This window comes from Chamaea fasciata, unplaced genomic scaffold (assembly GCF_029207755.1).
Source record: "Chamaea fasciata isolate MVZ Bird 193981 ecotype frontalis unplaced genomic scaffold, bChaFas1.0.hap1 SCAF_5, whole genome shotgun sequence".
NCBI classification, from domain to species: domain Eukaryota; kingdom Metazoa; phylum Chordata; class Aves; order Passeriformes; family Sylviidae; genus Chamaea; species Chamaea fasciata.
Genome location: NW_027094090.1, coordinates 45158633 through 45185465, shown reverse-complemented (window position 1 = coordinate 45185465; position 26833 = coordinate 45158633). Strand labels below are relative to the sequence as shown.

Below are 26833 nucleotides of genomic sequence, written 5' to 3'. Positions count from 1 at the left end.
GGGATCTGCCCTTGGGAGGGAGCAGCTGGTGGAGGCTGGTTGTGATAAACCCTGAGGAAAGGAAACTGCAAAGCAACATCCTTATGATAAGAATGGGAAACATGTTCCTCCTGGCCAGGACAGGACAGCACCTACTGGGTCAGGCAAGAGCCCAGGCCTGCAGGGCCTCTGTGCTGGTCCTGTGCTTGCCTTTACGCAGACGTCAGAATCGTGCTATTCTGTTATTTTTTAAGCTTTTCAGCCAGACCATTTGTTTCCTTTCACCCAGGTGCATGGCACCTTTACGAGCAATCAATACCAGGACTGTCATGCCATGCTCTGCCTCTGAGTCTATCTAGATAAACACCAGCTGGCTTGATTTGCATCATATTCAACTTGGCTCTTTTGCAGCTCTCCTTACCACAGCATGAGAGACCACAAGCCTTCCATTGCTGCAACAGTTTTTTAATTATATACAACCTCTTTCCTTAGAGTTCACATGCAGATTAATATTAATATGTTGGTGCACAGCTATTCAGTGGTTTACTTATTAGCTCTGCATGCCAAATTATTGGTGGCACAGCAGATTCTTGGGATAACATCCTATTCTGTTTTATTTTCACCCACCTTCCTTATTTCAGCAATGCAGCATGCTCTATTATAAAGTACTTGGGCTTTCAGACAGTCCAAGTTCCTGCTCTTTGGAACCACGAATGCTCCTTGGTGGGGAATTTTGCTTTGCTCTCTGCTGGTGTCTTGGGATGCTTAATTCTTTGAGGGTTTCTCAGGTGCTGCTGAGTTTTGGATGAGTTTTTGGATTATTAATGCTGAGCAGCCTCTGGATGATTGATTGGGTCCCCACTGATTCCTTGTGTGGCTTTGGCAAGGAGCAAACTGAATTTGGATGGCGAGGCTACAGAAAGGGGGAGCACACATCGCCACAGTAATCCCAAGTGTTCCCATGTCTGAGAAAATTTGTGTTTGCAATTCTTCTCCCATGTCCTTCTCACTTTGGCGTCATGATTGCAAAAGCCCCAAAGGACCCCCTGGTTTTGACCATGGCACCCTCTGACTCCTTCTGGTCACTTTCCCTTCCTGATCATATATTATGTAAGGTTCCTCTACCCTTACAGCTGGGACAGTCCTGTGAGGAAGGATTTCTGGAGGATATCTCTGGTCACAGATGTGGTTCAAGCTAATACAACATGTCTAGCCCTAAACACTCAGTGGCCAAAGGGCTTGCAAGAAACTCCTACCAAAACTGGCATGAAAGAGTTCCAGCACACTTTTAGTCATCTTCTGTTTCCATGCAGCTGTGTGTGCTTTTAAATGTGTGTGAAGAGATCCTGTAACATTGGTTTGTGTGTGGACCTTGCCTAAAAAATATGAGAGGCAGAAATTTATTGACAAGTGGTAATTTAGGAAAGGGAGGTATCTGAGAGTTTGAAGAACATTTTATTGGTGGTAGCAAAAATGAAAATATGAAAACACATGACACACTTTGAGAACTAAATATACCCTCTGGAAATTTGTTGTTTCTTTCCTATATTTACTTCTCATTCTTTTTAGACATTGGCACATATTTAAGCTTATATCAATACAGTAAGCCAGACAGACCAAGTAGTATCTGCAGCGAGACCAACTAATACCTGTGATGAGGCTAGATAGCACTGAAAACATTGTTAGCTTAGTATTTTCACTTTAGCTTAGATGCTTGTGCATTCTGTCTCCATCTGTATCTATCCATGGCTTACAAAGCCCTGAAGTTGCTTGTCAGCATTTTTTGATGATCTGACATTTTAATAGGGCAGGAATGAATTCAAGACATTTTTGAAAGATCTTGCTAATTTCATTTCTGCTTAAAAGTCTTGGAAGGACTTTCCAGGTCAGTTTTGAAATTTTATCTGTACTGGTTACATTTGACTCCTGCGAGATAGCAGCTGAAATCTATTCATTACAAATGAATAAATCAAAAAGTCGTCATTAGCCAGGAGTGTGTGTGGTGTGTGTGTGCACCTAGGTAACAAGCAGAAGCTGTTTACAACATGTTCAAGGTCCTCTTCTGTTTTGTTTACTGTTCAAGCTTTTCACAGGAACCTTTTTGTGGCAGCCTCGGCAGCAAGTCATGCAGTTAGGAACAGCACACTTGTAAAACCACAAGTTAAACTGTGTGGAAGGCAGCATTTTCCAGTAGCAGTTAAAGCCATAGCCCAGCTCCAGGCTGGATCAGCAGGCACCCCAACCACCCTGTGTTCCTTTTGATGCCAAAAGCAGCTGGCAGCTGGTGCAGCTCTGTTGGTTTTATGGCCAACTTGTGGCATGAGCACAGGGCCATGCTGGCAGGACAGACTGAGGCCCCCGGCTCGATCATGAACTGCAGGGGAAGCCGAACCATGTATTTAAAAGCAAAATGTGGAGCAGAGTAAAGCTGCAAGCACAGGCACATATCAAAATAGCTACAGTAGGTAGCTACCTGCCATGCTTCATGGGAATAGGGCAGGGCCTTCAGTCTTGCCAGCAGAGCCATGCTGCTGCAGAGCTTGATCTTGTTGCATCCAGGCACTGCCGGGCTGCTCGTGCCCTCTGGCTACATCCTGTTTTCTTTGCATTTGCCAACAGGGTGAGTAATGCCAGCCACTGACAGGGCAGCTGGCACCAAGTGTGCTGTGCTGGCTTTTCATCTCTAATTACCCTCTTCCACTGGGCTGTCTAGCTATTAAATTATCTGTCATGAACATGTCCGAGTATAGTCAGTCACGGGCCTTGTGCTATCCTTGATTCTTCCTTTGTGGGGCAAAAATTCTGCCTAGCATGAGTAGATATTTATGTTTCAGGGGGTTGATTTTCTTTTCTCTCATACTTATTCATGCTGGAGATAGCTGGACACACAGAGCTGGATGCTGAGATTGTAGGTGCTATTCCTGCAGTAGTGCAAAGGTGTATTCATGTTTATGAGAGAGAAAAAGCGAAAGGTTTTACAGTGTTTCCCAAGAATGCTTTGAATCCTGGAATTTTTTAATCTCTCCTGGAAATTCATGCTGCATCTGGAAACTGCTACAGACCCTTTAGATTTCAAAAAAAAAAGGTATGACTATACAATACCACGACACGCAGATCTATACGTACGAACCTAACTGAAAGTGTAACGACAGAATATTTGCCCTTGGCTGAACTGGGCATCATGCTATATCCCTCCTTCTAGTCAATGCAATAGCATGTAGCTGGCATGCTATTTCCTGTGCGTGGGCATTGCTTGTGCCCTGGAGACTCTGGCCTTTGCTGTGGGTGATCCTTGCTCTCTTTCCCCTCCTAGGTGCATGGGAAATGCATGTGCAAGCACAACACCGCGGGGTCCCACTGCCAGCACTGTGCCCCGCTCTACAACGACCAGCCCTGGCAGGCTGCCGACGGCAAAACCGGAGCCCCCAGAGAGTGTCAGTGTAAGTAGCCAGTCAAGAACGGTATCCAATAGGCAGCGCATCCTGAGGTGGGGGGGAGGTGCTTTCCAAGCAGCTCAGTGAGTGAAGAACCACTGCCATGTCCCTGCCCAGCACCCACCACATGTTTGTGTGGCAAGGACAGCCCTGTTTGCACAGCCCCTCACTTGGAAATCCTCATGAGACCATGATGTCTGTTGGTTTTGCCTTTCTCTGGGACCCAAGTGCATCTCCTGGGGATGAGGTCTGCTGCTGTGGGCAGACTGCAGCCTGCCAGGGTACCTTGGTTGTGACAAGGGGCCAGACTTGTCCTCTCCATGGACACCACTGACAAACACGTTTGCAGGAGGTATGACTTTCTGCAGCTGGATGTGGGCTCTGCTCACCCCTGGGCATTGAGGGCAGAAGGAGCCATGGGCTCTGGAGATTTGAAAACCAGTTCTGCAGTGCCAGGGAGGACGCTTAGGGTGAGTGCTGGAAGTAGGGGAATACAGAGGTCATGGGGCCATCTGCTTCAGTAAGAGCAGCAGTCTAGTCAGCAGGGTGCTGAGGACTAACCACACCACCCAGGAAGGTTTGCAGGCCTGCTGGGTGCCATCCTGCCTTGCTGCAATGCTATCCACACATAAGCTACCATCAGCCTGCCTCTGTGGGCTATGGTCATGCTCACTGCAGTATGAATGATCCCTGAGGCAATGACAGTGAATTCCTACTTCCACCAGCAGCATTTGATGAGCAGGGATTGGCATAGGTCTCACTTGACCCCTGACTTCAGTCGTGTGGGCATGCAGACTTCCTCCACAGCCAGCACAGGGTAAGGAGGATGCTTGTCCTCTCTCACACACTTCTCCTCCACCTGCCTTTTTCCTCCATCAACTGCAGGGAACATCCTGACAGCACCCCCATGGCAGATGTTGTATAGGGAAGTACTGATTTCTAAAGCTGGGAGGGAGGTAGGACCAATGAATGTGGGTCTCTCGGTTCTGGCCTGACCACCTGTGGCTGTTCATGTACTGGAAAACCTGTATTGGAAATAAAGAGTTAAAGAAAATACATTTTCTTAAATGTTATCTCCAGAGCTTGGGAAGTGTAGATGAAAATGTAGTGATACCTCTTGTATTTGAAGGAATAACAGGTTCATAGGTCAGGTCCCCATTCCAAAACGTGGTTTGAGGTTTTGTGTCTCTTTTCTATAAATCAGTATCTTTCACTGCCTTAATGAGTCTTTCTGTTCCCTTTGGCTTCGCCTCAGCATGCAAGTGTAATGGGCATGCCGACACCTGTCATTTTGACATGGATGCGTGGCTGGCATCGGGCAATCGCAGTGGCGGTGTCTGTGACAACTGTCAGCACAACACGGAGGGCCAGCACTGCCAGCGCTGCAAGCTGGGCTTCTACCGCGACCTCAGGAAGCCCTTCTCTGCCCCAGACGCCTGCAAACGTAAGTCAGTCACCTTGGACTAGTGAAGGGCTTATCAAGTGGGAAAGTGTCAAATGAAAGGTGAGATCTTCTTGCTCCTCCTTGGAGCAATCTTCTTGCTTCAGTGCAGGACAGGGAGCTCTTTGAATCCTCTTTGTGATACTGCTTGCAAAAAGCAGTGGTGATATTTGCAGGGTGAAAATCTGCAGATGCTGTTGACAAATCTGTCCCAAGGATCCCTTTAGCCTCAGGGCAGGGGAAGAGAGATGATTCATTCACTTTCTCCTATTGCTATTTTTGGAGAGGAAAAGCTGCCTCTTGTTTTCATGTTCTCCTTGTTTGGTGATTGTTGCAACCTCAGAATCAGGTTCCTCAGCCAGTGGGGGTGAATCCGATAAATAGTATCACCCACCAGTTCGTGTTTGCAGAGCAGCAGGTGGGTATGGAAGGACAGACAGGAACACCAGTTAAGTGATATTCCAGAAGGTGGAACACTGAGGAGGCAAAACTAAAAGCAATGATTCAGGCACATGTGAAATTAAATCTTTCCCAAGCAAAGAAGCAATCCAAAAGCCATGCTCCCCAGGGACCACTGGTGACTCACCATGGGGAACTCCGAATCCCCAAATTATGCTGAGAACATTATACTGGTCAGCTAAATATGAGGTGCAGACATGCCCTCCTCTCTGAGCCTACACCTGCCCACTGGCTTCACCACATTTCTTCTAGCTGACTCACTTACTATGAGGGGGACCTTCACAAGTGACAGAAAGAAATCCAGCTGACACCCTGCCTGTGTCTTTTGAGGAGACACTGAGCACATCTCTCGCCTCTCAAGGAGAAGCACCTGCACATAAAGGAAGAGGGAACCCTCCTGTGGTGGGGAGCTGCAGCCCAGGCTGGGAGGCTGTGTGAGGTTTCAGTTTGTTCGTTGAGGTCTGCTGGGGAGCAGCTGCTTTTGTCCTGCTCCCTTGCTGCACATTATCCTCATGAGATTCCCGGCAGCCCCACCAGTCTGTTGCAGAGGTCCTCCTCCTCTCCACCTTTCACTCATTGCAAGGAGGGGCAGCAACAGCTGAACTGCCTGTTTTACAACCCTAGTTCTCTTTATGGAAACGGAATTGACCACAGTTCTCCATTTGTTGTGTAAATAATTACTTCACTGCTGTAGTATGTACACAATAATTCTTTTGAACAGTGAATTTAATGACTTTAAAAAGTTTCACTACCTACTTGTATACATCAAAATTCTAAGTCTCCTCTGTAACATCAGATACTTTCCCTCCTTAATTATTGGCAGAACTTAGGCAATGAACTTTAGTTTTGGAGTCTCATTAGGAAAAAAACAGGTTTAAATCGTGCATTTAGACCCAGAGCAGGGGCTATATGTTTTTTTCTAACTCAATGATTCATCCTTGCTGATTAAAAAAAGAATGATTAGTATGAATTGACTGCTGGTAGATAATGCAGGACAGAAGACTGAAATAAATGCTGCATGGGTCCCTCAAGCTCTGAAACATCATTGTACTGTGGTTCTGGTACCTTTGCTAGGGTTGTAATTCCTGATATTCTTTACATCCCAGCTCCCATCAGGGAAGAAAATGCAGTTTTCTGAGGCCATCAAAGACAAGTGAAGCTTTGGCACTGAGTTGAGTGTGGTTTTCTGGACACCTAAAAACACCACCCTTCACCTTGGAAGCAGTAAAAGTGGCCTCTATCTCCTTTGTCACCTCATTTCAGTCCATTGAGGGGGTGGAGTTTCATGAGGGATTCATTGTAGGTTTGTGCCAGAATGCCCTGTCCATAATCTGTGGCTGTTTGCAGGGTCCAAGAGGAAGTCAAATGGCACCTCCTGGGCTGGACAGCACAGAGTTCCATTCCTTGCAAAGCCAGATGGAAACAAGAGGTCTCAGGACATATTGCTGCAAAGCAGCCCCAGCTCGAAGGGAAGGCTGCCAGCCCTGTGCACGTGCCTGTGTGCAAGTTAGACCATTGCTAATGAAGTCAGGCAGTACATCACATCTTTAACTATGTGTTAGCCAAATTCCAGGGTTCTTGATTAAAACGTTTCTCCCTGCCTTTATGAGCCAGAGGAAGCTGTGGATATTAGATGATTAATGGGTATTTTTGTTGACATATGCCAGTGCTTGTTTCTCTTGGCTTTCTGCATTCATCTCTGAATCACTGGCCCATGGCATTCCACTTTCCACATTCAAAAAAAGAAAAAGTATGCCTCCATTACTCCCTAATGCAGTAATCCGGCTTTATGGACCACTAGATGTTCATGAACTCTGGTATTTAAAAGCCAAAGATAACATATATTTACAAGAACTGTAAGACACTCTTGAGTATAGTGAGAAAAAGTTTACATTTATTGAGAAAAAGTTTACATTTATTTACCTTCTGCATTAAGTACATCCACTTCATCACTCTTTTTTTTTTTTTCTACATTTATGAATTGCAGAGCGTGATACTCCCTCAAGTATCTGAGGAAGAAAACTTTTCCTAGCACAAACTGAATTCCACAAATATAGGGATTATCTGAATGCTTTCTTTTCAGAGACCTTCTTACTGCAAACTCCCAGATGATTTCTCTCTGGGCTTTTCAAACCCTCACAAATACATTCCTCCCTAAGACCCCTTCACCTCTTCACTTCTGGTCTCCTGCTGCCAGGAATGCTCCATGCACCCAGGGACCCAGCACCTCAAGGGGGAGATGGCAGCTGCAGGCCTGTAGAAAATGACTAATGGCTGTTAAATTAAATTATATAAGATCAATTACAGCCTATGCCTGGAACATTTCCAAGGACCATGCCATAGTCTGCAATAACAAGGGACGTGCATGGAACCCTATTATTCTTTCTTGGGAAGGCCATGGCATTGCCTGCTTGTTTCTGGCTCAAGACACCATTATTGTTCAAACACTGAAAATTTAAAAATACCTAAGTCAAAGTAAATAAAAGAGTTGTTAAACCATAATCTTTAAGGATACTTTAAAGATTCTTGTAGGCAAAGTGTGTATATAATATTTGCTCAGGGGTAGGCGTGTACCTGATAAAATGAAACATTCTGATGTTTAAAACACCAACCTGATTACTCTTTCCCCCCGTCATACCTATGAGTCCTTTTCTTTCCATCTTCATGAGTTTTTAAGCCTCAGCTACAGTATAATTGCAGACAATAAAACTGAGTATTATAATAGCCAAATTTATTTTGCTTTTCAGCTGTAGAGTTTTGAGAGTAAGTATTTGTCATTTCCAAAGGTTAGCTGGCAGCCAAGAAAACCACAACAGTATCACCAATCCAGGGTAGGGAAATCCAGTTCTGCTGGCATCCCACTCACTGAATTTCCCTCCCAGTCAGCATATGCAATTCCAGGACAGGCAGCTGTTAATTCATATGTGCATGGAAGTCACATGCAGAATACTGCTATGTAGTACTGGCTAGTAAATTGGCATTTTTAGCAATGCTGCTTACAAATCAAAAAACAAAAGGATCCAGCTTGTGGAGGGTTTCTCTTGATCCAAGGCTGGGGCCCAGCTATTCCTTCTGTTGCAGGAGCTCCCTTGGCTGTGGAGACTCCCAGCCTCCCTGGTGGAGCAGCCACGGTGCAGGAGACAGGCACCTCACACTGAGGGAAGCCTCACTCTGAGAGTCTTACACTCTGCACCTGTGCATCCACAATGAAATGCTATCCAACACTGTCTGTAGCTACTTTTTCTGCTGCTCAGCTGCTCCTCTCACCTTCTTGGATGTGGGTCTTCTACTACCTGTGCTACAGTGAGGTGCAGATTGTGTGGAAGGAGGAAAATGGGGTCTAAAACCAACACAGCACAACTGCCAAGGAGGGACCAATAGCTCCCGCTTTCAAACATTGTATAATCAGTCCTGCAATCTTTTCCTTCCTGCCCTTGCCATAGTATGGAAGCACTCCATCCTTTTCCCATGCATTTCTTTCAAATGTGGTATAACACACTCACATTTGAGCTCTAGAGCCTCATTTCTGTTCTTGGTGCATAGCAACGGGTTTCACTTTATGTCTGCATTGCTCAGCAAGTTCCCACTGCAGCCCATCACAAACATTTACTGTGTTGAAAATTTGGCCCCCAAACCATTCAGAATAATGCCCTTTAGTGTCATCTTGAGCCTTCACCCAATACCCAAGAGCAAAAACCTTCAATTTGCCAGCCACCATTAGAAAGCAGATTGGCACCTTGGTGGCTCATTGAGGAGCAGCCAGGAAGGATGGGATCCCTGGAACTGAATATGCAGGTCTGTTAAAAATTACCAGCCTTTACAACACATCTCTTTTTGTGGCTTTTATTAAAAAGTATAGCCAACTACATTCTCATTTTTAGTTGTCTTTTTAATTGCCTATGAGCTTGCTGCTCTTTTTCATAACAGCTTTTGTAAATTTAATATTCTTGTTTCACCGAAATGTTGCCACTGATGTTAAATTTTGTATTTGAAAAAAGAAGTGTGTAAAAGAATTGTCTGAAACATAAAAGCTCCAGCCCCAATGGGGTTGTAGGTAAAATTCAGCTGAAACCTGACCAAAACAGGACCAAATCTCTGGCTGAGCAGTGGGTTTATCTCATTAACTGGAGGAGAATAGAAGAGCCTTAAGTGCCTGATATTTCCCCTGAAGGGCCTGAGGAATGCCAGAAATACCCTCCTCATCTAGTAGGAAAAGAGAGCATTTGGCTATATGCATCATGTGTAAAACACTTCACAGACTTCAGGAGAAAGGTATGCAAGTTTCAGTGCACGCTGTTGAAAACTATGCTATTAAAGGTACCAGAGTTCACTGCCTGCAGCTACTTACACAGTTTGTGGAGAGGCTTTCTAATCTTTTAATTTTATATAATTATATTTGTTTGCGAGTGGAAGGGTTGGGGAAAATTTGGGGATTACTTTGGCAAAGATGTTGGAATCATAATCGCCTCTAAGTTAACTGCCAATATTAATCTATCCTTTAATATTTTGAAACTATACTCCAGGTATGTCAGATTCCTGAAACCACAAAAATGTTGTCAGAGCAAAATTAAATGTATGCGTGCAGCAATAAGTATTTTAAGAGAAAGAAATATGTTGCCTGTAGTGGCTTTCCTGCTCTATTGCCTTCACAGTTGCAAAACAGAAAGACTGATATTACAGTTTAGTGAAAATCAGGATTTTCAGGAAAAATCCTGAAAAATTTTCAGGAAATTCAATTTTATGTACATGAAGCTTTGGGCAAAGGTCTTTCAGCAGGGAATTTTTTGCCATGATGTGTAAGGCTGACTGTACCATGTCCTGGTCAGAGAACCAAACCCTGAGGTGGGAAGAGCACAAGTAATCCAGTTACTGGTCCTTTGGGCCACAGCATCACCTGCTGACCTGGCCATATGGTCAGGTTTGGCTCATGCTTTTGATAACTGTATTTCTGTTCTTGGAAAACATTAACATCTTTGGGGGAAAGTAGCCTTGCAACAGACATAAAATATGTTTGTGTTAAAGAAACAACCCCTAAGGAGTAGGTAAGGAAAACTTCACACCACCTATTTTAGGGCATCCTTTCTGAGAACCCAGTATGTCCCAGCACACTTCTAGTGCATTGTTCTGATGCAAGGGGCTGTGAGGGAGAAAATAAAGCAGCTGGCATTTCTGATGTGCACTCTGCAAACCTGTGTCCTGGAGAATATGCAAAAGCCTATCTCTGAGCTGTCAGTTTCCTCATTCTTTTTTTCCTAATGTTTTTAATTGATGGTTTTAAAAATCAGACAGAGACAGAGACAGAGGGGTACTTTTTGCTCAGCCTTCACTTTAATTAAAATGACGGTTCTGAGGGGTTTTTTAACCTCCTGGATGCAAGACAGTTGTTATTACTTTAAAAAGCAATTATGACCTGATTCATTTTTTGCAATGAAGCACCCACAGCCACTTAAACATCACAACGAGGCAGGCACATCCCTCGGTACTTGGCCGGATTAGAATCCAGATGCTGCAAGGAAAGTAATGAAGGTCTGTTTGGCAAAACTTAACACGACACCAGGGTAGGTTGACTAATTAAAAACTAGCTCACAGAAGTTAAAATCCTACAGATTGCAAAGGGAGACTCTGGTCAGATTTGTATGGATGAGGGATAAAAAAGCCCAGAAGCCCCAGAGGTGTCCCTAGGCAGAGAGGTAGTTTTTTTCCTGTGCCTTTGTGATGCAGAGGTTGTGCACTCAGAGATGCTCTGTCCCTCACGGTGTCTCTCCCCTGCAGCTTGCTCCTGCCACCCTGTGGGATCGGCCGTGCTCCCCCTGGGCCCCCGCACCTTCTGTGACCCCAGCACCGGCGACTGTCCCTGCAAGCCCGGCGTGGCCGGGCCCCGCTGTGACCACTGCCTCCCTGGCTACTGGGGCTTCGGTGCCTACGGCTGCCGGCCCTGCGACTGCGCCCGCAGCTGCGACCCCCACACCGGGGACTGCCACAGCAGCAGGTGAGCCGGGGGGGGGTCTCACCATACCTCACCAAACCTCTGTGAACGCAGTTCCAGGGAAGCCTCTATTTACACATGGCAAGCAGTCTAAAAAGTATCCATTATATAAAATACTTGGGGTTTGGTATGGCCAAGAAGTGGGGATAGAGTGGGAGCTGAGGCTGTGGCTCCCTTGACTACCTGGCACACCATGGCAGGGCACCAGCGATGTTGGAATTTTTGCTCTCAGTGCTGGTGTTAATGTATTGGGTATTTTCCATAATCTTCACAGTTGTTTCCTTTCCACAAGTGAAATGTGGGTCTCAGGGACATCTGAATAAGAGGAGACCGAAGGCTTAATTTTTCTGTTGTAACTCAGCTTATGTTGACTGTGGCTTGCAGTCAAGCTCTGACTTATAGAAAAAAGCACATTTTAATAATACCCCACTCTCCAAATCTGACATGTTGCTTTTTTTTAACCAGACTGAAGGTATTTGTGGTATATAAATCCCTATAACATAGTTTAAACCCAAAATGTATCCATGATCCTCTCTGACAACACTCAACCTGTTCACCTTCCAAAACTTCCTCTTGCATTTACCGTCATGAAGACACGCAGTCACATTCTGTCTGAAGGATGGGCTGGTAGTGGCCCTGCTTTCCACTGGCTCCCAGAAGAAGGCTGATCATCTCCCTTTCCCCTCAACAGCTCAGATGTGACCTGGCACAATGAAGCACCTCCTTTCCAGCCAGTGCTCAATGAGAGCGAGCCCACCTGGGGCTGGGAGGATGAGCAGGGCTTCTCAGCACTCCGGCACTCTGGTAGGACTGCAGCTTTGTACTCTGTGTTCCTCCTGCCCAATCCCTTCCACCAGCAGCCACTGCAGACCTAGTATTCTTAACTGACTTGTAGCTAGCACCCTGGCAGTTGCAGGGGCAATGGACATTCCCTCACTAACATGTGGAGGAATGTCCTTGTGGCCACCTCCTTCCCCTCCAAGAGCCAAAAGGAGCCTTATGGTTCATCCCATCAATGCAAGGATGTGCAAACCCATTAGGTAGATGCTCCATGCTGAATGCCTGTACCCAGCATTTAGCTGTTGTAAGGCAAGAATTTGCAGTCCTGGCTCTGAATTTCAAGGCTGAAGGCCCTCATGTTTTACTTGACCATCATGTTTTAAAGGTATCCTTATATTCCCTAAAACTCAACAAACTAGCAACTTTATTCAAATGGTGGGGTTTGCCACTTCACTGGCAGGCAGTTAGGGGATTTCTAACTCAGAATTTATTTCCCCAGTACCCACAACAATTTTGGCATCACTTGCAGCTTATGATGTGATTTGAGATGGTCTAGCATGCAGCTGGGGAAGTTATTTCCCTCCTGTGTTCCCAGTCTGGGGGAGGTGGGTGCTACATGAAGGTTGGCGCAAGGCAGGCTGGCCCCCTGGGGCAGCATCAAGCTGTCCTCCCTTGCAGCTGCTGCATGCAAGCAGGCAAGCGTCATTTCCTCCATTTTCAGAGAGTGGCTTGATAACATCTTGAAGATACAATAATTGAGTTAATTGAGGGGAAAGCTCCATCGTTTGTCTAGGCGATTTCATTTTAAACGTAAATAAGTATATCATGTTATTCTTTGTTCTAAGATCACGGAAGTCATTAATCTGCCTTAACCTCTGCAACATTTCCTTTTAAAATTTTGTCTGGTACATTATGGTGTGGAAAATACCACAGGGAAAGATAGGCATGTTATTTGCATCCCAAGGCAAAATAATAAGGCCTTTGTTTTCCTTCTCTTCTGATTGTAAACAAGGAGTAATTGCCCTTGGACTAAGAGTCTATATTCACTCTCAATCTGAAAACAGTTGCAAATTTCTTTTTTTTGCATGAGGCTTGTGGGCCACTTGAAAAACCTCTGGCAGTTCCTGGGCTCTGCCGGCAAATGCTCCTGGTTTTCAAGCACAACTCACAGCCAGTTGCTTCCTTCTTTTTCCCCAGGTAAATGTGAATGTAAAGAGCAAGTGTTAGGGAATCCCAAGGTCTTCTGCGGGATGAAGTACACGTATGGTGAGTTGTGGGTGAGGGGGCTGTAAAGGGAGGTGCTGCAAGGCAGTGCAAAAGTGTATATAAAGCATGAGAGGTGCTGTGTGTGCACTGCTCCATCCTGGCAAACCCACAGGTTACTTAGTCTAAAGGCAGATCTTCAACCAAGATGTATAGGTATCATGGTAACAAGTCAAGGTGGGTGAAGCATCTCGTTCTGTTACCCATCTCTCTTGCTATCAAAACACCCTTGTACGAAAATCACAGGAGGACAAGAGCTGGAAGTGTCCCTGGGAGGTTGTGTAGGTCCAAGACAGACTATAGACCACTGTTAACAAAAATGGGTCACTGAGACACTGTAGATGAGGTGCCCTAATCGGAATCCAGAAATGACTGAATCTGAACGATACTGAATGTAAGGAGGGACCATGATCACCACTCCATGGATGAAACAATTCCAGCAGCTGCTGGGAATTTCCCCCGTCAACAAAGTTCAGCTGTTGCAATGGGATGATGTATATTGTCTATGTGGCTCTTGGATTTAAAGGAATGAGAAGAGGCACTTTGTTTCCCAAGACCTCCCTGGTGTGTGCCACTGAACTGCCTCCTTCATTCTGTGGCAGAGCAAGGAATGCTCTGTGCAGCACTCCCAAGGAATCTCTTGCAGGGGTCTCTTGCACCTGTTTCGTCTCACACTGAAGTCAAAAATGCACAGAGATAGCCCATACCTCTGCAGGCTGCAGAGCAACCCACAAAGTGGAGTTCAAGGGGCTGCCAGTTGTTGAAATGTAACCCTGGCTTAGTGATATTAGGAAAAAATTTGATTCTGCTCTGTTTTGCTTCCCAGCCATGATAGTAACTGTGTTTAATCTCGCAAAAGATAAGAAACTTGAAAAAAAAAGTCACAAAACCTTCATAAATCTTATCTAAAGTGCACTTATGCTTCCCCCCCCTTTCATCAGTCAATATGTGAAGGTGTCAGCTAGAGTAGAGAGAGAGATGAATTACGGGGCTCATCGTGAGCTTCAGGAGGCCACACTGTGAGAGGCTGCCCTGAGCTTCCCAACATGACTGTTGAATAAAGCACCACCAAATGGGGATACCCACCAGTATAGGTCGGGGGGAGGAACTGAGCCCTGAGCCTCCACCACGCAGGGGCCTAGCAGTGGAATGCCAGGTGGTGAAAATGTGCCTGTGGGTATGAGTGAGCTCAAAATACTCCCTGATTTGCCCAGTCCCCACCAGTGTCTCACTCTCCTCCACTGGATTTGACAGTTCTGCAAAGCAGCAGGTCTGGCACCAGGGTGGGATGAGGCTGAAGCCAGCAAAGCCTCCTGGTCCATCCCTAAATCCAATTGATTTCCAGAAGTACTAAGGAACAAAAAGGGTTTGCTGAGCTCTGGGGGAAAATTGGACTTCGTGCCCTCATGGCAGTTCCAGGGCCCATGGCCAAAACAACTAGCAGCATTTCTGCCCATGGGGGTGGGGATGTATGTGCTCCCCAGCAGCTGCTCTGATCCTGGGCTCCACAGCAAGGAGCACTGGGCTAACTCTGCTGTAACAAAGCAATTGTCCTCACTGCTTCACCCAGACACCAGCACTAGACCAGGATTAAAAAAAAAGAGAGTCCTGTAAATAGTTTGTATATTCCTGGTTTTGAATTCCTGTGATTCCAGTGATCAAGACGAAGATTTTGTCAGCTCATGACAAAGGCTCACATGCAGAAGTCAGTGTGAAGATCAAGAAAGTCTTGAAATCTACAAAGCTGAAGATCCTCCGGGGCAAGAGGACACTCTACCCTGAATCCTGGACTAACAGAGGCTGCACTTGTCCCATCCTCAATCCTGGTAAGTTTGACTCCCTGAACAGTACATCCCCACCACATATACACAGATTTCATTCCTGACCCTCTATATCCCCTCATGCCAATGGGCTGAGATTGCAGCCCAGTGCTGATTAAAAATTATTGGCTGTTACATCACTTGGATTCCAACAGCAATCTCCATCAAATTGAAATTTCGTAGAGAAAAGTTTGGTTCATCCTATTGACTTTAAAACATACAGTTGTCTTTATATAGCATAGTAACAGGCCTTCAGGTTTACCAGTCTCTGTTCCCAGAGGGAGGGAGGTGCACGTCATGCCGCAATTGCATGATATATCTTTCAAAGCTAAAGCTAATTTGAATCCATAAAAACACATTTAAATCTAATTTGAGTCATGATACTGCACTGAAGTTCTAATCTAAACTCCAGGGAAGATTTCTCTTTGAAAGTAACACAAATTTACATCTACATTTACATTTCATTTACATCTAAGATTTGGAAGAAATTTTCTTATTCAGTGAGGGGAGACCTCCACAGTTTTTTCCCTTCTTCTTTCACTGCAATGGAGTATAACCAGTGGTGGCTAAACAGTGCATATTCTTTCCACAAGGTGTATACCCCACTGGGAAATTGGCAATGGAAGCATTGATGTAGGTGCCGAGACGTCCCTTTCATGTGCAGCACTAGGAACCAGGGGGTACAGGGCTGTCTGTGAGGCTGGGTAGTGCAGGAAGGTTATTCACTGATGAGGTGTTTGCAGTCTTCTCTCGTGCACAGGAGTGACTTTCTGGTTTTGAAGGAAAGCTGCTGGGATGGCACAGCTGTAGCTAGGAAGTCTTGTCTGGTGCAAAGGTCAGATGAATCAGCAGCATTAGGTAGGGCTCTACTGTTTAAGGCCAGTAAGACTTTGGATATTGCTGGAACACCATAAATGACTAATCAAATAGCTATAGCTGTTTTGTTTTTCCATATGCAATGAAAACACAAGCAAGAAAGCCCAGACGTAGCTGCCTTAATATGAACCCGAAGAAATGCAATGGAAGCTGTCCAAAACTGAGCCTGCAGGGCAGCCCCACACCTGACACCCAGATTTACCACTCGACTAACTTCAGAGGAGCTTCACTGATTTTCCCCAACAGATGAAAAGACAGCATTAATCACAGAATCAATGGAGGTCTCTTAGGCAACAACAGAAAGGTGGATATGCAACTATCTTTAGCGACAGTCCAGGTGTCTGACACATATGGTGTTACTCCCTTGTTACTTACTTGCCAGCTCTCATGATATACTCGGCAAAGCTTGGTACGGTTTTGAAATGCAGCTGCTGGTCCCATGAATATAAATTAGTCTCAGCCTTCATGTTGAAAAGAAGTTGTGAAGTTTGTTGCTAATAGGAAACTTGAAAACATCCATTGAGTGATTCTTAAAAATTCAATAATGTCAAAGAGGGGGAAAAAGGATCCCAGATATCTCTTTTTAAATTCATTATTTTCTTTAGCTACCACATTCATTTCTGAGTGGCTTGCAATACAATATTAGCAGATTCAACCCTCTATCACAGTAAGAGCTTATGGCCTACACGTGAATAAACCAAAACCAGCTGGATAAAAAGTCAAGCTGACGTAAAACAATTTTCTGACATACAGCTATAATGGAAATCACAGCCTCAAAAATATAGAGGAGTTTAAAGATAAACATAAAAGTAAGACAGATGTGTTTTTATAGTATTTTACAGAAGTAAAGGGATATTAAAAGAAGACTAGGCTCTTAAAGACTCTGACAAGAAAAAAAAAACAACCTCCAAGCATTTATCAAATCTCAGTGGGCTATTTTCAGATGAAAAACATCCTTAAGTTCCTACAAGGGGAACCCTTCCACCACCCTTGCACACCTTCTGCTCCACACACACACAGAGGCAGATTTTGCTTTTGGGGGCACAATGAGCAGAAAGATTTAAAGGTCTTGCCTGTTTGCAAGGTAAGAAGAGCCCATCTCTTCCATGGCTCTGCCAAGCACAGTCTCAGAGAGGCAGAGAGCATCCTGCCAGGGCAAACTGCACAGCCTCAAGTCCTGGCTTGTGGCATCTCAGTCATTTGACTCATTTTAATTTTTCAGTTCTGTAGCATCAGGTTGAAAATCTAGAAAGCCCTACACATTGAACAACCACAGCAATATTTGCTTGCCCTCTGAGTGTGCATAGCATATTTCTCTCTCAAGGGAAATAAATCTGGGAACCCTTGAAAAGTGATGTTTATAACAGCAAGATTGACTTGGCCAAAATTAACGTCTTGTGAAGGGTGATGCTGCCACACGTATATCCTGTGTTTGCTTGGCAGAAGAAGAGGATGTGGGTGCCCAAAACTTCAGATAAAGTAGAAAGCAAATTGTATTGCTTGACCTTTAACTGAGAGGCCCCCTCCCTTTGTTCTGGACCGCAAAATGAAAACCCAAGATAACACAAGCTGTAGCCAGGATGGAGTGGGATGACTGAGAGCGCCGGGGAAGGCCCATCTCCTGTGCCTGGTTTGCACATTGTGCTCCCCAGATTGATGCTAGAAGGAGTGGGTACAGGAGGGGCCTAATGCTGGCTGTACCCTAAATGTGCTGCAGTAGGGTGCTGACCCTGGCAGGAAGCTTCTCCTGCCTTGAAAGGGATTATCCTCCTTATTACCCCATTTATGGCACATTTGTGGCCCATTTAGGCTGTTTGGATCTGTGGCAGTGTTTCTTTAGATAATTCGAACCAAAGGCTTAACTTTTTCCCCCTCTTTAGCAGTTGTTACCTGGTTTCAAGCACTGTTTTGAGCTGTGTCCTGAAAATCAAGTGCAGACTTGGATGCCTGAGGAAAGACCTGCAGCAGGGCACTGCAGGGACACACTCCTGCCCTTTCTATCTGTTTCTGGACAACCAGTTAAGGCTTTGTCAGACCCTGCTGTCATGTCTCTAAAACATCCGGCAGAGGCAGAAATTAGCAGTTCTTTTCAGTGTGACAGCCACTCCTTCGGGCTCTTCTTGGGTATTGGTGCCAGCAAATTTAGTGTTGCCTCTCATTGGGGTCTGGCATGCCTTTGCCTCCAAGGGGTCACTGGCCACTCTGAGCAAGATACCAAGCACTGGACCATCCTGCGCTGTTCCATTCCTTGAATTTGCTGAACTGATTTCCAGACCCAGATTTATTCAGGGAGAAGTGAGTCAGGTGGCAGCCAAATGAAGGTAATAGCAGTTCCCAGAAGAGGTATAAAAACTTGCAGTGCCTCTGCCAGAGTTCAGCTTTCATTTTATATTTAGAAGCTAACAAAATCAAGTTTGTGTGCTGCATCTCACTGACAGGTAGCCACAGAGGTTGTTTTGCCATAGATACAGATAGAGCAATAGATACACAGATATATGTGAGAGTCAATATATATAAGTATTTCTTTGTGTAAGTGCTTTTTTACAAGGGACTAGATATCCAGGCTGACTTTGCAGCTCAATAAGCCTCTTAAGCATGGTACTGTGGAGTCCCTGACCTCTTTGCTGGTTTGCAGGCTTGGAGTATCTTGTGGCAGGACACGAGGACGTCCGAACGGGCAGACTCATTGTCAACATGAAAAGTTTTGTCCATCAATGGAAGTCGGCTCTCGGAAGAAAGGTCTTGGAGATTTTGAAAAGGGACTGTAACTAGAGGTGTGCAACTGCCTAGGGCATTTCTTTGTGCAAAAAATGCAACAGCCTCCACAGAGAGAAGACCTCTAGCATGAAAACTGGAATGTAAGAAAATAGTGCCAACACATGTAGTCAGGCATTCAGAGTTGTAGGCACTGTCTAATTTAACCCTTTCTGGCCAATGTTCTTTCACCTGCCTATAGCTTCCTTGTCAGGGCCTCACCCTGAGCCCTGCTTACCATTATGTTGAGGGAAACAAAAGGAGGGGTGGTGGATGCTTGTCTCCCTCCAGTGCAATGTTGGAGCAACTCCCATGAAGCCACTGATCACCCAAGACTAAACTGCCACCCTAGAAGAGCTACTGCTGAGAAGTAAAACATTGCCAGTGCCACTAGTGTGGATCCTGAGTGAACTTCCAGGGGCTCCCAGGGGATGCTGTGGGGAAGGCAATGGCCACAGCGGTGGTTAGGTGCTGGCACCAGCGTGGCAATGAGAACTACTCTTTAGAAATACCCCCTTAAAGGTTAGGACATGGCAACCATCAAAGAGAATTGGGTGCCACTTGCTTTTAACCTGTTTGCCCTGCTGAAGGTTTCAGGGGCTAGATTCTCTGCTGATGCTGTTGAGGAGAGAGCTGCTAGAGTGAATTGAATCCCTCTGCCTTGTCACAGGTGTGATGCAGAGGCCAGCTCTTCACCCACTGCATGGCTGCAAAGAAGAGCCTGCTGCAGAGGGTGCAGCGTCTCTGAGCTTTTGTCCTTGAAGTGTTAAAAAATGAACCTAGCCCTAATGTAAATATTTCATTGTATAAAGCACTTTACTACCTGCCACTTCACGGTGTGGGAAGTCTAATCGTGTTGGGGAAAGAAGAATTTGAAGGTGGCACATGAAAAAAAAACTCCCTGAAACAGAAGCACTCCTGAAGACCCCGCAGTTGGACAGCATTAACAGTATAAAGGGAATGGCCAGCCTGGCACTGGCCACTCAGAATATCTGAGAATGCAATCTGAAAGATAAAGTATTTGCACTGAAGTCCCAGCTTTAGACCAGCACTTGGACCCTGTGGGCAGGACTCCGGCATGACTTTGCAAACAGAGTGAGGAGGAGAGACTTTGAGATAAAAATGCAATTGCTGGAGGAGAAGAAACTCCGACTGCAGGAAATGGAGTGGATGCAGAGAACGGAAAGGACTTGCATTCACATATCACAACCCAACGATTCATGGTGGGCCTGGAGTTTATTTTATTTTTATGTTAGTATTTAAAACTGAACATTTTATTTGTTTTCTTCTGTGTTATTGTTTGCAATAAATACAGCCATTATACTTCCTCATTAACACCAGTATGAAATATAGCACAGTTTACTGCAGTTTTCAGCACTAAAATACATCTTTTCTGCAAAGCATCTTTAAACCACATTGCATAGAGCGTATTTTGTTCGTGAGTGTGAGGGGAAAGAAGACATACAACACCAGAAAAGTTACTAGTCTACCAATCCACTTTACATATGTATTTTTCTTTCAAGGTCCTGTGGACTCACAAAAAAAAAGGATACTATTTTGGTAATTTGTTTTTGTATCTCATGTATGTAATAAATATAATATGATTTCAACATCTTCTTCTCCTGTTACTGTTTATGCCAATGGCAGCAGGGTCCTCATACCTGCACTAAACAGCACAAGCAAAGATTGCACTGCATGAGGAGAAGCTGCCATGGGGGATATTTTTCTCTCTGGCTGGGGGGTAAAATGCAACACGTGGTAGAAAGCAAAATAGTATGGACAGTTCACAAAAATCCCATTTCACCTCTTGTTTTGGGAGGTTTATCAGCTCTTCTCATAAGAAGGGGAATTATACCAAAATACTTTCAAAGCTGGCCAGATTCTTGCCTCCACACAGGCTTGAAGGATGAGCTGCAGAGCAGGTACTTAGGAGAAGCAAGTTGGGGATGGCAGAAATAAGGTTTGTTCCCTACATTTGAAACTACTAAGGGGAAACAAAAGGCTGTGGGAAACAAATGCTGTGGCAAAAGGTCTACAAAAACACTGCAGAGTGAAGTCAAGCATCAGAAATTAGTGGCCAGGGGGTCAAGACATAATCCGCAGTGTGGGCAGCAGCTCCCTGGGTGGGTGGTTAATCAGTGACTACGGCAGCACCCATCTCCCTGGTGGAGGAGAGTGCAGGGACAGGCTCTCCTATGGAGGCACTCAAGAGACCGAGGGCCTCCAATAGCTGTTTTGATTTAAAACTCTGCATTTACCTGCTTGACATATTTTTAGCTTCATTTTATTTTAATGCCACTAAAAATACATTCGCAATGGATAGCTGATTCATGTGACCTTGTGAAAGCTGGAGGGTGCGATCTCACCGTCCCAAGGCAGCACTGTAGGAAACCAGGATGGCTTTGTCAGCAGTGCTCCTTACAGCATCTTGTCTGACTCCTGTCCTAGCCTTGGAGCTGGGCACTGATGGCTTTATGGAAGAAAGGGGTTAACTTCTGTGGAGCAAATCTGCCCATGAGAAATTTCTGTCAGGGGATTTTAGCTGTCAGAAGTGTCCCATTACCAGGAGTGGGTGAGCTGGATATCAAAGAACCACAGAATTGGTTGGGTTGGAAAAGACCACTGATATTGAATTCAAGCTTTGACCAAACACCACCTGATCAGCTAGACCGTGGCACTAAGTGCCATGTCCAGATGTTTCTTGAACACCTCCAGGGATGGTGACTCCACTAGCTCCCTGGGCAGCCCATTACAGTGCTTACCTCCTTCCTGTGAAGGAATTCCTCCTGATATCCAACCTGAACCTCCCCTGGCACAGCTTGAGACTATGTCCTCTTGTCTTGTCTTTTCTTGTCTCCTTTCAGGTTGTAGAGAGATAAGGTCTCCCCTGAGCTTCCTTCTCTCCAGGCTGAAAAATTTGAACTCCCTCAGCCACTCCTCACAGGATTTACCCTCTAGACCTTTTCTATCCCTCTATTCATATGAGATCACAAGATGGCAAGCCAGGCCCTCCTTAGCAAGAAAAGCTTCCTTGGACACTAAATCTTTGCAGCTCAGTGAGTTAATGGAAGCAGCCTGCCTGATAAGCTGTTTAATGCCTGGTTTGTCTGTTTTATCCCCTCTGGTATGTGAATGAGAAGAGGATGTGTGTCTCTGCCCACCTGAAGAGTAGATGTATTGCTTGATGATTCCAGGAGTAGCAATGCCTTAACCAGTCCTTCTGCGTGACAAAAATCTGTAGCGGGAAAACCAGCCCAGTCATAATCAAAGCTGGCAACAGCACCCACAGAAGGGTCCTTTCTTCCAGAGTTGCCCCACTGATGCAGACAAAGCTGGCAGCTGAGGCCAGGCTGCCCTTTCTGGGATGTACTGCTTCTGTCAAGAGGTGAGTGCTGGATTTTCAGGAGCCAAAGATGGGAATTGCCACAGTTCTCCCTAGAGCATCCTCATGCTGTCCTTACGCCTCACCTACACCTAAAGAACAAGTACCCCCCGGTGCTGAAGGAAGCATGATGGAGTCTTCCTTTTTCCAAGGCTGGAGGCCAGATGTAAACAGTGGCCAGGGGTCAGTGATAGGGGCTGGGGCTGCCTGCCAGAGCCCCCATGCTCCTGGTTGTCTGTCAGCACTGCAGGAGTGAGTCATGCTGGTAACCTGTGCTTGGCTGGAGGAGGTAAGGCAGGTGTGTTGGAACCAGCTGCCCCCACAACACTGACCCTGGCTATACACAACAATACAGCCCCTCCAGCACAGCAACTTTTGATCCAAACCTGAACTCCTCCAAGGCACTCACAGGACACCTCTTTCGCACTTTCTGGTGGGCATGAGCACTCCACTCTCCAGCATATGAGCTCTCACCAGATGCTTTGGCACAGAGAAGGAAACACCTGGCTCCAACTAGTTTTCAGTGCCTCCTTGCAGTCTCCGAGGCAAATCCTGTGCTGTATGTACTGTCAAGAGCAGGCCCTGTGCAGAGCCTTTGTGACGGATACCTCTGCCCAACTCATTCATCAGGAAGCAGGAGGCAATTAGGTGAAGCATCTGCTTTTATTCAGTTAAAGACCATTCTTCTCTTTGGATGGCCTCAACAGACATTACCCACGCCTATGGCTCTGAGTGCAAGGAGGGCCAGTGGAGAAGCCACCTGCAGGCCTAGCCACATCCATCCCTGCAGCAGCAGCTGGCCATGGATCCCCAGCAGCATGCGCCCCTCTCCTAGGAAGTGCTACTGATGGGAGCCTCCTCAACCCAGACCAAGCCCTGTTGGGCTACAGAAGTGCTCCTGCCATGGTGCGAGGCTGGAGAGGACTCAGGGCTGTGCTGCCTGCATGTGCACAGGGCCTGTCCAATCAGCAATTGCTCACCCCTGAGGAATGCAATCTTGCAGTTACAGTGGAAAATTACAGGCGTGTTTAGTATAGTTGCTCCAGCAGGCTAAATCTTATGGGATATGATCATGTTGTTGAAAATGACTGAACATCTGGGACTACAAGCCTGCCTAAATGGAAATCTGGGCTGGTATGGGTAAACATAACAATTCAGGAACAACTAGCTGCAGTATGGGGTTTTTTTTTTTAATCTTTATTTTTAGTTATAGTATTGACTTCAGTTATCAACACAGGATAGAATAAACATCTCAAAAATGTCCGGTAGCAGCTGCCTCAGCATCCACAGGAGCTCTCTCTCTGATAAGGCTGGAGGGGATCAGCTGTCTGTGGGCCTTGTGGGCTGATGTGTTGATTTTTAGATGACGGTGTTTCCAAAGCATGCTCTTACCCAGGGGTCACAGCTTATTGCCGCTCTTTTCCCACAGTTCAGCACAGAAACTTCATGAATGCCTTGTATTGCTTCAAGGGAAGGCAATGATGCCTCAGCAAGGCTCAAAGGCTGGGAAATACACTATATATGGGAAACTTGTAGGCATATGGAAAATGTTAGCATGGCCAAGAGGCCAGTGTGCTGCAGCAGGCATTGGGAGAGCCACTCTCTGTGTCTAGCTCATCTCCTCACTTCCCCATCACTCTCAGGGGTTCTCTGGAGCCAAACTAATGTTGAACATGAGATGTATCACTGGTGTGATGCACTCCTGGGAACACTTAAGCCCAGTCGAGTCCTGCAGCCCATGTCATCATGCCCAAGTTCTGTTGCAATGCCATAAGCAGTTCTACGTATGTCCAAGTACTACCTGGACACTTTCTCAGCTGCAGAAGATACGTAAAAGAAGTTTGCCAGGCCACTGAAAGGTCTAGGGGGATTGTGGGCATGGATGAAAGTGTGTGTGTGCATCCCCATGCTCACTTCTTCATTTCCAAGATGGTGCTTTCTCTGCTCATGTCTCTGAGCTCCCCCTGACTAGGCATGTTGCTCATACTGACTGCATTTCTTTCCTTGACCTCTTGTCTCAGACTTGTACATACACATTTAGTATCGTTAATTAGCACAGGACATGGCTTTTAAGCCATCTGGAAATGGGGGCTAGCAAAAGGCCCTCAGATCTGTATGAAAATTGCTGGGAAGAATAAAGTTCCTTCCTAAAGCAAACATTAGTGAAATTTCCCTGAACTGACTTGCCATGGACATGGATATACGCATCCCTTCTAGCAGGTGCAAAATGCAGCCCAGCTCCAGGCTCAGGACACATGCCAAGGTATATGAACAGGTGAAAAAAGATCAAAACCAACAACCATCCATTAGGCTGGTATTAACCTGGAGGAAAGGGCATTCCTCACTGCATTTCCTGTGGCAGATTGACACATGACCTCTACCTGGATCAGTGGGAGATATTTCTCACATTATTACCTCCAGATGTATAGGTTTAAAAAATACGTTTGCTTTCTGACTCTGCTGCTCATCAGAGCTTTCCTTGATTTGCATCAGGATCAACTTGCATCTGGACCTCAAGCATTTGTGAAGCCTCTGTGTGGTCAAATCTGCCACGTAATCTCTGCTTGGGCTTTCTGAATAGCACCTGTAAGAGATCAGAAAATATTTCATATACACAAATAAGGAGAGATTCACCTCATCTAACATGAGGTGCTGGTGGCAGATGGTGGTTGGGACAGGATCCCCCAATCCCCCCAGGGTTGCAGAAGAGACCCAGGAGCACCCTGAGGGGTCATTACAGTTCTCAACTGCCCCACAGGGTCAGGCGAGAGGGCAGAAAGATGCACAGATACTTGCATAGCTTGAGGAGCATCAGCAAGATCCTCTTGGCATTGAAGCAGGGAATTAAACTAAGCTTAAGGGAAGTTAGAAGGAACAGAGGTCCAAGCAGGGACACTGTCACCTCTGCAGCTGTGGGCACATACAGTGACAAGGGACCCCAGCCACAGGAGACAAGGAAGCCTCAGCATTTGTCCCTTGCTGGGCATGGCTGCCTGGACCTGAGCAGCTTCTTTCCCTAGAGATCTACAAGAAGAGGTCATTCCTTGACCTGCAAAGCAGGTCCTCAGAAAGGCCCCCAGAGCTGCTGGTGTGACTGGAACAGGGAGGCCAATTCAAGGGAGTTTGAATCTGGTCATGGCAACACATGCAGCCTGCAGTTGCCTAAGGGGGTTGAAAATGCTCATGTGGAGCTGTGTGTGAAAAATAAACGTGCCCAGAGCCACTCTGCAATGTAAGCACCCCCATCTGTGCCATCAAACACCTCTGACACAGACATTTTGGGTAGGATGCTGCCCCTGGGCAGCCCCCAGGCCAGGGGCTCAGGCGGGATGCAATGGTGCAGGCCGATGCCACGAGCCGACAACTCTGCGCTACAGATTCTCTCACCTTCAGCGCCCGGAGAAGTTCCAGCAAACTGTGTCATTTATTGGCATGTCTGTACCTCCGCAGAAGCAGCACATCCTGCCCCGTGACTTGGCCCTGGCCGCAGCCAACATCTACAAAGGCAGGAGGAAAAAAAACAACAACAAGAAAACAGAAGCCAAGTTATGCAGCAGAAGGGAAATAAAAATATTTCCCTGGTCGCAGCGGGTGACCGGCAGAAACCCCGAAAGGCACAGTAAATACAATGTGCCGCGGCTCGGACAAACAGCCCGGCCTCGACGCTCCGAGGAGCGGCGGCGGCGGCGGCGCTCCAGGGACCAGGGGCAGCGGCGGTGCCGGCGGGACGGGCCAGCGCTCCCAGCCCCGCTCGGGGACATAAACAGGACGCCCCACCTCTGGCTGATACCGATCAGCCGGACAAGGCAGAAGAGGGAAGAGGCCGGTGCCTCGCTGCGCCCCGGTCACCTCTGAAATGACAAAGCGTTATTGCAAATGACAAAATACAAGCAACGTTGCCAAGAGCTTCCACACGGACGGGCCAGAGGAGGAGGCGATCCGTGGGAGCTCTGCCGCAGACTGCAGTGGGGTCTGCTCCCTTGCCTGTGCTCCATGCTGGCGACTATTTAGCACATTAAAAGCAGTAACGACCGAACTCTTCTGAGCAAAAAGCATTTATAATTGGATAATGGCCGCTGAGCATCAGTAGGTGGGTTGCCTAAAGCCTGAAGAAAACCGTGAGGATTTTTTTCCACCCACAGCACTATTATGAAGCTGACAAGGTCCTGCTCTCTGCAATTCCCATTAATTTTACTGCCTGACCTTCAAGATTTACGACAGCTTTGTCTGACATTCACAGGGCAGACAGGTATTGTTACATGCCGACGTAACCCAGGTAGCAGCCACGGGTTGTTCTCCACAAATGACTGCACTCCAGTCATCTTTGGAAAACTCCCTACGTTTGTACAGGGAAATACTAAATAAATGAGAATCGCTTTAAATTCCAGCGTCCCTTTCCACCCTCAGGGAAACACAACACATGCCAGAGAACAGAAATCACTGCTCATCCTGTATTCAAACAACAGGCTAGCTTAAATCCTTAAAAATCCTTGAATACCCAGCAGATGATGAAATATGCTGAGACCATACCATACCTGTCATTTAAACCCTCTATGACTTGAAAAAATCAAGTACACTGCAGTTACACTAGCCAGGGGCAAAGGAGGAGTGACCAGCTGGCATCCTCATTGTTTTCCTTCCAGGACTCTGATTTCTCCG

General features: G+C 46.2%; 1 protein-coding gene across 2 annotated transcripts in view; it reads left to right on the top strand.

Annotated features, from left to right (window-relative positions):
- NTN4 (netrin 4) overlaps positions 1 to 20402 on the top strand; it is a 47828-nt gene extending 27426 nt beyond the window's left edge. For both annotated transcript variants that reach the window (XM_066183404.1, XM_066183405.1), the window contains exons 4-10: positions 3293 to 3419; positions 4669 to 4857; positions 11086 to 11302; positions 11991 to 12103; positions 13277 to 13345; positions 14998 to 15168; positions 18674 to 20402. In XM_066183404.1, the coding sequence (XP_066039501.1) occupies positions 3293 to 3419; positions 4669 to 4857; positions 11086 to 11302; positions 11991 to 12103; positions 13277 to 13345; positions 14998 to 15168; positions 18674 to 18810 (1023 nt within the window). In that variant the 3' untranslated portion in view covers positions 18811 to 20402. The remainder of the gene's footprint in view (positions 1 to 3292; positions 3420 to 4668; positions 4858 to 11085; positions 11303 to 11990; positions 12104 to 13276; positions 13346 to 14997; positions 15169 to 18673) is intronic.
- Positions 20403 to 26833: the final 6431 nt, after the last annotated feature.